The sequence below is a fragment of the Netta rufina genome, assembly GCF_964035555.1.
Source record: "Netta rufina genome assembly, chromosome: 13".
NCBI classification, from domain to species: domain Eukaryota; kingdom Metazoa; phylum Chordata; class Aves; order Anseriformes; family Anatidae; genus Netta; species Netta rufina.
In genome coordinates this window covers 11,116,261-11,127,361 of record NC_140136.1, presented here as the reverse complement: position 1 = coordinate 11,127,361, position 11,101 = coordinate 11,116,261, and the positions used below count along the sequence as shown (strand labels likewise).

Sequence of the window (11,101 nt, the reverse complement as noted above, 5' to 3'; positions counted from 1 at the left end):
TGTTCCACCGCAATGGTTCAGCCAGCGAAGGGAGGAGGAGGAGGAGAGACAGAGGAAGATGTCACCATCTCCTGTCTATCTGTCATTTTTATTTTCCAGCCGGTGCCAAGATAGGATCCCGCGCCGGGGAGAAGATGGGGGACAACGCTAGGACAAAGCTGGGGTGGAGGAGGCGGTGAAACAGCGGCCGGTGGAGGGGAGTGCAGGTGAACAGAGGAAGAGGAGGTGGTGAGGAGAGGTGGCGAAGGCAGCAGCCTCCCCTCAGCAGGGCCCCCCCCACCGCCAGGCTTCGCTATGGCTACGAATTTTAATGACATCATCAAGCAAGGCTATGTGAGGATGAAGAGCAGAAAGCTGGGGGTGAGTGGGGCTGGGGGGAGGCCGGGGGGGCAGCACACGGGCGGGCAGGGGGATGCTCTGCCTCTGCTGGCTGCCACGAGAGGTGTTGTGGCTGGGGGCACAACCGCGTTGGCTCTTGTGGCAGCCCATGCCCCCAGCCTTTGGGGCCTTTTGGCTGAAAAAGCAGCGTGTTGGGGCCGCATGCAGGGCAAGGGGGGCAGGCAGCTGGGGGCACTTGTTACCCGAGTCCCCCTGCTGAGCGCCGTGCCTCAGTTTCCCTCCGCTCGTTGTCCCCGTTGGCTGGGCTGTGGGCTCTGGGGGGGGCGCACCCCAGCTGCAAAGGGGGTGCCCCTATGGGGAGCGGGACCGGGCCCCCGCCTCCATCACTGGGAACCGAGAGCAGCGAGCATGCCGGGTAATTGCACGCTAATTAGGGAGAACAAAGACGGAGCGGGTGGGTGGGGGTGGGGGAAGGCCCTGCCACGCTCCCAGGCTGGGGCTGGGGGGAGAGGGGAAGGGGGAGATGCCAGGATGGGGCCGGGCAGCCTGGCCGTGGGGACCTCTCCCGTATTTGCTAATTAAGCTGCAATTACGGCCGGTAGGGTGGGGGCCTCGAGGGGCCCCGAGAAGGGAGACCCAGGATGCCCAGCCCCCGGTGTCCCCTCCCAGCCCCGGTGCAGCTCAGATGGGATGAGGCGGAAGGGTCGGCGGCCCCGTGGGCTTCCCACACATCTGGGACCCCCTGGGGATGGGGAAGCTGAGGGATGGAGAGCCTTGCCTGAACCCTGGGATTTCTGCTTCCAATTGTTGGGGGGAAAAAGCAAATTAACACTGGAGAGGGGGACGCCCAGAAGCGGCAGTGCTGTGTGGTGCTGAGCCCCACTTCGGGTGCTTTCTGTCCACAGATCTACCGGCGGTGCTGGCTGGTCTTCCGCAAATCCTCCAGCAAAGGGCCCCAGCGCCTGGAGAAGTACCCAGATGAGAAGTCAGCGTGTTTGCGGGGCTGCCCCAAGGTGAGGGGCCACGGCCGAGGTGTGCTGGTGCATGGAGGGGACCCGCAGGGGGACGCAGCCAGGCGTGGACACAGCCTCCAGTGATGCTCCCTCCCCTTTTCCCCCCCCAGGTCACCGAGATCAGCAATGTCAAGTGCATCACCCGTCTGCCCAAGGAGACCAAGAGGCAGGCGGTGGCCATCGTCTTCACTGATGACTCGGCCCGGACTTTCACCTGTGATTCGGGTATGGGGGCACCCCGTGGGCTGGGCTGGGCTGAACTCGTGTGGCCCCTTTTTTGCTGGGCCCGGTGAGAGCCCTGAGCTGCCACGTGCCTTGCAGAGCTGGAGGCGGAGGAGTGGTACAAGGTGCTGTCGGTGGAGTGCCTGGGTGCCCACCTGAACGACATCAGCCTGGGGGAGCCTGACCTGCTGGCACCCGGCGTGCAGTGCGAGCAGACGGGTGAGTGCAGGTGGAAGGGCACCTGCTTGGCTCAGCCCCACTATAGCCCTGCTTAGATCTTTTTCTTTTTCTTTTTTCTTTTCTTTTCTTTTTTTTTTTTTTTTTTTTTTGCCCCCCAGACCGGTTCAACGTGTTCCTCCTCCCCTGCCCCAACCTGGATGTTTATGGCGAATGCAAGCTGCAGATTACCCACGAAAACATCTACCTCTGGGACATGCACAACCCTCGGGTGAAGCTGGTGTCCTGGCCCCTCTGCTCCCTGCGCCGCTACGGCCGTGATGCCACGCGCTTCACCTTCGAGGCAGGACGGTGAGACACGGCCCTCACGAGGACAGGGACTAGCATGGGCACTGTATTGCCAGGTGCTGTGGCACCACTGCTCCTGTTGCCCCGAGGCAGGGCAGACACCAGGGTGAGGGTTTCTGCCCCATGGCCCCGGGGCAGTTGCTGTCCCTTCCTGGGGCCACCCACACGCCCAGCCCTCCAGGAGCCAGGCTCCTGCCATAGGGAGGCTTTGGCTCCAGTCAGGCCTGGCTATATTAGGAACTTTCCTGCTAATTACTGGCTCTTGAGAAGAAGAAACATGATCTTCCCGTTCATCCCAGCCCTTGGCTTCCGCTGACTCACCAGCCTGGACTCTCCTGGGGCACAGGGGAGGGGGCGGCTGCTGCTTTCCCAGGAAGGGCACCCAGGGGCACCCGTCATCCCCAGGAGGTGCTAGGGGGCTGTGCTCCAGCCCAGCTCCACTGGGGAGGTTTGGGGCTTCACCTAGTTCCCGCTCAGCATGTGGCCACACCAAGCCAGATGTTCTAGGGGCACAGAGAGGACAGCACTGGAGGCACGGGAAGCTGGACTGTGCCGCTGGGGCAGCTTTTTTAATCATCTCCCTGCTTTGGCTGCAGTACAGTTTTGCTCCCTTCACTGGATGGCTCTGGGGTTGTGTGAAACCAGCCCCAGTGGCAGCAGGGGGCTCTGGTCACGGGGCTCCAGTGAGGCTTCAGCTGGGTGGGTTGGCCCTGGTAGGTGGTGGTGGCCCTCGTGGTGACCCGTGTTCCATCCCCACAGGATGTGTGATGCTGGCGAGGGCCTCTACACCTTCCAGACGCAAGAGGGCGAGCAGATCTACCAGCGTGTGCACAGCGCCACGTTGGCCATCGCCGAGCAGCACAAGAGGGTCCTGCTGGAGATGGAGAAGAACGTCAGGGTGAGCTGCGGCCCCAAGGCTGCTGTAAATGGGTGAGCCACCCCGAGAGGGTGGCTCTGGGACAGCTTGTGCCCAGCTGGGGTGAGCGTGGGGCACTGTTTGCTATGCTCACCCCCCTCTTGTCCACGGCAGCTGCTGAACAAGGGCAGTGAGCACTTCTCCTACCCCTGCACCCCCACCACCATGCTGCCCCGCAGCGCCTACTGGCACCACATCACTGGCTCACAGAACATGGCCGAGTCCTCCAGCTACACTGGTGAGCATCTCCCTGTGCCCTGCTGGGGACCTGTGGCTCCTCCAGCCCCAGCACGTTCCTTGGGCAAGACCACGCTGTGCTTCGTCCCTAGGGGAGGCGTATGCGGGCGCCCAGACCAGCTCGGACACCAACCTCCTCAACAGGTTCATCTTGCTGAAGCCAAAGCCCTCCAACAGCGACCAGCCGGAGAGCAGGGAGTCCAAATCATCCCCATGACCCAGTGGTGTGGGGACCGTGGCTGCAGCAGGACGTGTGAGGGCTCTGCTGGGTCCCACCCCGGTGCCCTGTAGCCACTTTTTCTTTCTGGGGGTGTCCAGGACCTGGGAAGCCGCCCGCTACTCAGAGAGGTGCCCAGCCCCTTGGCATGGAGAGACTGAGGCCGGGCATCCTCTGGGCCGAGCCCCTTGGGGTGCTGGCGGCAGGGCCTCTTGCCTCAGCCTGAAGTTACAGAAGGTGACAGCTAGCTCCATGTTAAGTGACTTTAAATATATATTGCATATCCGTATTGTACAGTAAGAGATTTTCCCTTCTCACACTAATGCAAACTTCATACCTGCTGAAGAGACCTCGAGGAGAAGCTCAGAGATTTTTGACTCTCGGGGACACAGCTGAGAGGTGGAAAAGAGGTATGGGGATGTGTGAAAAAAAAAAAATGCAGCCAGTTTTCTGCGGGTTGGAAGGCTGGAGAGCAGCCTGCCATGGGGAAGGAGGCAGCTGCACCAGCCTGATGTGCTCTGGCCGTGCCCTGCGGGGCTGCTGCACGAGGCAGCACTGGGCTGATTTTGCACTTCTCAAAGAGATTTGAACACTCTGTAGAATTGAGATGTCTCAGGAGAAACTGACTTTCCTTCCAAACCGAGGCCTCATGCACACAGAGAGGGCAGCGCATGCTGGGGCAGGGGCTGCTGGGGTGAGCTGAGCCCTGGCCCTGGGGACCCCCCCTCCCCACGTGCATGTCCCCACCAACACCTCCATTTACCTGTGCAGAACTGGCAACCCAGGGGCCACTTTTGGACAGTAGCTGCTGTACCTTGAGGGTGAGCTTTGTGGGGAAAAAAATAGAAATCCCTGGCTAGAGGCACCCCCTCAGGCCCTTCCAGGGGACACGAGTGGGGAACAGCCGCGTTTCTCAGCTGCACTCCCTGCTCGTTTCATTTGTCCTTGCTCCTTCTATGCTGCTGCTGCCCGTGGGCACCAGTGAGAATGGGTCAAAGACCTTGCACACAAGAACTGGGCTTAATGTATTGAACTCAAAAGCAATTGATTTTCTAGTTCTCCTATTTATTGAACTCCTTTAGAAGGGCTATCTTTTTATTGCAGTACAAACCTTGGTGTTTCCTTCCAGTCTTTTGGTCTGGTTCGGTTGGTTGGTGGTTTTCTTTCTTTCCTGAAAGCTCTAGGTCTGTGCTTTGGGGGCAGGGAGCATTGTGATGTGGGAACCTGTGGTCTGTGGCCTGTAAATACAGTGTGTTGGGTCTGTGTAGCTTGTAGATGAGGCTGGGGAGCTGCTGGCACATCCATGGGCCAGCGCAGGGCTGCTCCCTGGGCTTGGCAGAGTGCCTGGGTACCCCAGCCCAGCAGTGTGCCCTCCCTTGGGTGAGAGGTATAACCTGCGCCTTTTCCTGGCTACAGACCTCATCCAGAAAAGATTTAACATTTATTACCAAAAATGTTTAATTAGTCTTTTTTTTTTTTTTTTTTTTTTTAAAGGAATTGCTCAATGAATAAACAACCCTTATCCACCCTTCCTGTTTGTCTGTTCCATCCAAACACGCTCAGGAAGTACAAGTTCAAGTATCGCATGCCAGAGAAAAATGCTGATCAAGGGAGACTTTTCTAAGGCTACAGGCACTGTCTTTGTCTCAAAGCTTTGTTCTGCGGCCAGTGACTGCAAGGACATTTCAGATTAAGCCCTGGGGAGGGGAAATGGGTGTAGCAAGTCATACCCTCCATCAACTACCTCTGGGCAAAGAAGGACACCAGTATCCCACTTTCAGCTGTCTGGGGCCATGCTAGCACAGCACTGGCTCTCTGTACCCCTGGGAGGCAGGGTTTCCAGCCATGCCAACTCGGAGCTCTTCCAGTGTTCTGCCAGTTCGGTCAGTGCTACCCTGGCTGTCTGGCACAGCACTGGTCTTGGGGCAAGAAGAGCAGCAGCTGTGCCAGCCAGGGCACCACAGCCCTGCATGGTTACAAAGCCTGAGCTACCTGTCAGGGCCAGGGGGAACGAGATGCTCCTGCTCACTGCCTCTGGGAATAGGGGAAGGTACATCTATGTGGCAGAGCAACAGCACAGAGCTGGAACTGTAAACAACAGGGTTACCTGCTGGAGGGTGGTCTGGTCTCCGTAGCAGGTAATTGTTAAGAGCAGCAATCAGCAGTAGAGAGCAATGCTCCCTCCAAAGCAGATCTCATTAAGTTGATGTCTATTGGAGGGAACTGAACAACACGACAACTCCTGCAGCCCCACACCAGCTTTCAAGGATGACTGAACCTAGGGGGGTAAGGCTTTATTCAGCACAGGAAGGAATGGATACGCAAATAAAATAGGGTTGTATAACTAAGGTATGTGCTTCCCGATCCCAAATGTCCTGTGGTTAAAGTCCAGAACTCTGGGCTCACTTAGAGACGAAGCCCACTCACATCCCAATCAAGACATTCACAGATTTCTTCTTTTACCCTATGTGTCATGATGGCTTTCTCTGGGAAGGGAGAGCCAGGAAAGAGGTGTCACTGACCAGCAGAACTGGGCCAGGAAAGGCAGAGGGAGATGGGGAGGCAAAAGCCTCAGGCTTGGGTGCTGCCATGCAGAGACAGGAACCTTCTGCATCACTCGTGCCTGGACAATCCTGTGCAAGGGGCCACCTCAGTTTATAGTGAGGACATCACTCTGAATCTCATGGCTCAGCTGGGTCTGGAGGTCACTCAGTTTCTTCTTCAGGCCAGATAGTGCAGACAGAACGATGGTTTCTGGGCGCAGAGAGCCGCAGGACTCCACATTGTAATAAAACCTGTGATTACGAGTCAAGGGAAAAGAGTTACCACCTGCTCTGGAAGGATATGTAAAACCAGAGAACACCCACAGAGCAATTCCAGCCCATTGTGACCCACAGTGAGATCTCCACAAGATCTGCTGGGAGTCCCCAGCCACCAGCATCACTGACCTACCAGCTGGGCACCTCTACCAACCACAGCAGCCCCAGACCCAGAGCTCACTCCAACACTTGTGACCCTCCAGGCTGCAAGAACATTTGTGAGATTTTCCCTGCTCAGCTCTGTGACTTACAAGCTGCACTTGGAAGCTAAGACTGGCTGGCTGCAGGTACTCCTACTCCTTTGGTACAAATCACCTGAAAGAGGGTGATCAAAGGCATCAAAGCATGAGACTCACATGGGTGAATACATACTGCACATGCTGGTGACATTGGTGTCTTCAGCATCCTCCTAAAGCATCTCCTCGCCAAGCCTCATACTTCACCAAATACCCTAATGCCCTGCTTGATAACACAAACTCAGAGGAGTCATCTATTATCTCCCTGAGAGGAAGATCTGCCAGGCCTGGACATATCGCCAGTGAACTGCAACTCCTACCTTGCTTTCCAAATAACACCAGCTCCCTGGGCCGGGAAATTTCAGAGCAGCGTATCTGACACCACCAACAGACAAAGCAAAGCAACCAGCAGGATCCCTCCCATCTCTCAGCAGTGGGAGCACATTCAGCTTCTTACCTCTCAGGCTTCCCATTGGGGTCATATGGGGCTTGAGCATCCTCCTCATCAATCTCTGAGTATTCACTCTTAGGCCTGGAATCAAAGAACAGGGAAGGTCAGCATGGAGCCCACACAAGCACTCAGAGGAACAGCAAGCACTGTTTGCACTGTGGCACAAGTTGCACTGCCACAAGACTGCACTGTATCTTTGACAGATGGAGCAACCCACCAGCTCCAGCCTGGTGGGACCTGCCAGACTCCTGCCTCTCTGAACTGCACAGGACAGACAGGATCAGTCTTGCTCTGCCCCAGCTCAGCGAGCCCTGCCTGAGGTACTGTGGCTCCATCCACTGCACTGGCATAGTCTGATAGTTGCTATGAGCAAAGGGATGACAATGCCTGAAGGGACCACATTGTTTCTACTTTTCACTTGGCAAGGAAAACACCAGAGCACACCAGCACCGTCTCTGCTGCACAGCTGAGATGGGATTTTTCCTAGCAAGAATTAATCGGACATCAGTGAGACTCATCCTGATGTCCTGTACCTCCGCTCCTCTATATACGTCACCAGCAACATCACTGCAGTACCATGTACATCAGCTAGGCCAACACACCGAATCTTTCTACCTGCTACACTTCATGGCTTCTAGGACATCACACTGGAGAGACTGTTTGGAAGCACTTAATCCATGTGAAAAATCTTTCCAAGTCCCTCTAAACAGACCCAGCCTTATCTTACCCCAGATGGCCAACAGAGGTGAAACAGAAATAAAAACACTGAGACACCCCAGTGCTTAGGTTTAGGAGCCCTTAAGTGTCAGGCTTAAGTTCTAGGCTATTATTACAGCTGTTGTTCTGGATACCCTGGGTTGACCCTCAGACTACATATCCCACTCCAGACAGGCCAAGCCCTATGTTTTAGTCAGCTAGGACATACCACTCCTCCGGCTTGGGATACACTGTGTGCCTCAGTGCATTGTCTGGGTCATACTCAAAGGCTACGCCAGCCGTGGGGTTCCACTTGGCGTGCTCCTTGCCAAAGCCCTTCTTGGCATAGGCTCGCAGCTTGAGCTCCTGGCCCTTCCGCAGCTTCACAATCAGGATGTCTATGGAAAAAGATATGCCGGTTTGACAAGGATGATGAGAAATAAGTGAGCAGGATCACACAAGTGAAAAGGCAGGAATGATTAGTAACCAGGAAGATGTCACCAGAAGCCAGGGCTTGCCTGGATTCTTAGAGGGACTCATTTGTGTCCCCATAGTAGCTAGAAAACATCCTGCTATGTAAAAAGGAATTGCACACATGCCCAAAGGCACAGCTCAAGCACCCAGGCAACAAAAGACAGTAGAGCATTTTGCATCTTTGCTGTCTCTAAGCTCTCACAAGGGCAGACAGAAATGGTTTCTGACACAGGACATTAGTTCTGGGGATAACATTTAAGTGGTGTTAACATAAAATGCTAACCCCACTGATGGTGTCTTCCAACTGTCAACTTTAGATGTCCACTTGTTTTACACCTACTTTAGGGTTACATGACCGGTAAATGAAGGACGTGTTCAAAGAGACTGAAAGGAAAATCCATTTCCTCCTACAGATCTTATTCTCATTAAAACACCACTTACCATCCTGCTCCACATAGTCATTGGGGTCGTTATCTCTGCTCCGAGATGTTACCTGCAGAAGGAAAACAACACCAAATGAATTAACTGCAACATCACTTTTTCTCCCCACATCAAATGATAATTGCCTACAAAAATGAGAGGCTGCAGAAAACCACTTTACAGTGCCTCACAGCAACAAACTGGCCCACCCTATCTAGTGGAAATCAGGACAATTTAGACAGCTGCAGCTCCATATGTGATATCCTGCTCCACAAGCCTGCTTCCTCCCACAGGATAGACAGGATCACAACCTGGGCACCGTGCATCTGCTTAATTCGGGGACGCAGTCCAGAGTCACCCACAATACTGCTAGAAGGCAACACACAGAACTCACAGCGCTGCAGCAAGGTTGGACTAGATGATCTTAAGAGGTCTTTTCCAACCTAAATGTTTCTATGATTCTATGTCTAACACTTTAACCAGGCAGACTCTGGAACCACCTTCACTGTGCCACCAGAAGCAGCCCCCAGGTTACAATGACCTCCAAATACAGCCTCAGGGACCCTCTGGCCAACACCTTTCTCAAACTTTCTCCATTAAATCCCTCTGCATCTGTTCTCCTCTGTCTCTGCCAACCCTCCCCAAGGTGACTGGCTAAGAGCTATTTGGCAGCAGTGCTGTGGCCCAGGCTCCTCACACCTTGCCACGCTGCGATCTAAGAATCAGAAAACCTGAAGCCTCTGGGCTGCTGCCAGGGCTTCGAAAGGGCTGACCTTGCCAGAGTCCTGGCAGCAAGCAGGCAGCGGAATGCAACAGCACGACAGTATGACACAAGCGCACACACTCTGAGTGTTCAAGGAAAGGTAGATGGGCTGCAGCTAAAGCTTCCCATGAGGCGAGGATGAGGGCTGCAGGATGAGGCGTCAACAAGGCCATACTGTTTTAAGATGTCATCAGACAGCAAGTGAATTCCAACAAGGCAACAAAAAGAAGGGTACTGGCACATGCTGCTGTTTCTGCAAATACTCCTGCTTTGTGCTGCCACTGCATTTTAAATGGGATTTCAAGGCAGTGCGAAACATTCTTCAAGGCCTTATTTTGTCCATATCCCATATGCTAGCCAACCCAGCCTCAACGGTAAAGTAGAAAGGGGACTCGCCAGCAGAGAGATGACACTGACCGGTATGACACGGGGGTTGTTGGAGATGAGATCACGGGATGTGACGTGACGAGTCTGGTCTTCATTGCACCGGACATCAAGGGTAAACTCCACAGAGCACTCTGGACAGAACTCATCGCATGTGCAGTCCTGGGACAGACAGGTGTCAAAACATTTGTGCTAAAGTGCTTGCAGCAAGAATTTGTAGCATCTCCCACTAGTTCAGGCACCCACCACCACCACAATAAGTACCCAAGATGTTTTATTTTACTCACTCTGGAATATTGCATCTTATCCACAATGTCATCACTGGTGAGTGGGATGAGACCTGTGGTAATCAGGGTAACAGGGTAATTAGAGACATGTCTGAGCGACACTGACCCTGCCAATGCTAGCTAGCCTCATGACAAAGGTGCTTTAGCAGTCTTGAGACAAACTTTGCCCACAACCTCTGCCTTGCTGTTACGCTAGCCCTTCATGCCATTTCCACCTCCTTCCTCTAACCAGCCAGGCACTCACCCAGTCTGTGGGCAATAAATTCATCATGAAGGACAGAGGAGTTGGCATCTATCTGGACCCAGTCAATAGCTGTAATGAAGAAAGAAACGTGCTGAGACTTATTTCTGTGGGAAAAAGCCAGGCAGTTCATAAAGGCACAAAAAATTGTAGATGACAGTGAAGCTGAGATGGCAGCAGCCCCAGGAGTTGCACCCAGCAGTACTGGCTACACATCTGCTGCCATCCAAGGGAGTTGGAGGAAGAGGAGTAAGCAGATGGGAACTGATGAGCGGGCAGCAGCCCGAAGAACCACCACCAGGCCAAACGGTAAGAAAAAGGCCATACCTATAATGGGCACTTCTGCTATGAACACTCTTCGGATGGAGTTCGCCACCCTGCAACACAAAGCGGGGCTCAGGCGCTGAGAAGGGCAGCGCCTTGAGACCAAGCAGCAGCGCTGACGGCGCCCACCGCGGCTCCACGGCTTCACCGGGCCCAGCCCAAGCCCCGGGGCCGCCCCAATCCCGGCTTCACCGGGCCGAGCCCCCCGCCCCTCCCCCGGCTCGGGCCTCCGGGGCCGGGCAAGGCCGCGGGCCCGGCCCCGCACCGCACCGCCCGCGGCCTGTGCGCTCCCCCCCCTCGTCCGCCGCCGTCCCCGCGGGCGGTGCTCACGCCAGGTCGGTGTTCTCGATGATGAACTTGACGTTCTCGTCCGTCAGCTCGGTGATGCGCACCGTGGGCTGGTTGGCGTACGGCATGGCCGCCCCGCGCCTCCCCTCCCCGCCCGGCCCGGCTCTGCCCGGCCCGGCCGCCCCCCCCTCGGCCGCCCCCTGCAGGCCGCCGCCGCCTCCCGGAGGCCCAGGCCCGGACCCGCCCCCC

General features: G+C 55.5%; 2 protein-coding genes across 2 annotated transcripts; one reads left to right on the top strand and one right to left on the bottom strand.

The window, feature by feature from the left end:
* Positions 1-291: 291 nt before the first annotated feature.
* DOK4 (docking protein 4) lies at positions 292-3,469 on the top strand (the record flags this gene model as incomplete). The annotated part of the gene is made up of 8 exons (XM_084294865.1): positions 292-360; positions 1,245-1,352; positions 1,463-1,577; positions 1,674-1,793; positions 1,913-2,102; positions 2,859-2,997; positions 3,130-3,253; positions 3,345-3,469. Exons 1-8 carry the CDS (start codon positions 295-297, stop codon positions 3,467-3,469), a joined length of 987 nt encoding a protein of 328 aa, XP_084150991.1. The 5' UTR covers positions 292-294.
* A 1,248-nt stretch (positions 3,470-4,717) lies between these two features.
* POLR2C (RNA polymerase II subunit C) lies at positions 4,718-11,025 on the bottom strand. Its single transcript, XM_084294913.1, has 9 exons — positions 10,895-11,025; positions 10,568-10,617; positions 10,244-10,312; positions 10,000-10,052; positions 9,746-9,874; positions 8,587-8,638; positions 7,901-8,069; positions 6,982-7,056; positions 4,718-6,264 (listed from the first exon to the last, which is right to left on the bottom strand). The coding sequence occupies exons 1-9, from the start codon at positions 10,978-10,980 to the stop codon at positions 6,120-6,122; spliced, it is 828 nt and encodes a 275-aa protein (XP_084151039.1). The 5' UTR covers positions 10,981-11,025; the 3' UTR covers positions 4,718-6,119.
* Between the last annotated feature and the right edge of the window lie 76 nt (positions 11,026-11,101).

Excerpts from the sequence above, each read along its gene's own strand:
- POLR2C (XM_084294913.1), bottom strand. The coding sequence starts at position 10,980 with ATGCCGTACGCCAACCAGCCCACGGTGCGCATCACCGAGCTGACGGAC. Across the intron at positions 9,875-9,999 it reads ATAAGATGCAATATTCCAGA|GACTGCACATGCGATGAGTT; the intron begins GTGAGTAAAATA and ends TGTCTGTCCCAG. Across the intron at positions 7,057-7,900 it reads TATCCCAAGCCGGAGGAGTG|GCCTAAGAGTGAATACTCAG; the intron begins GTATGTCCTAGC and ends CTTTGATTCCAG.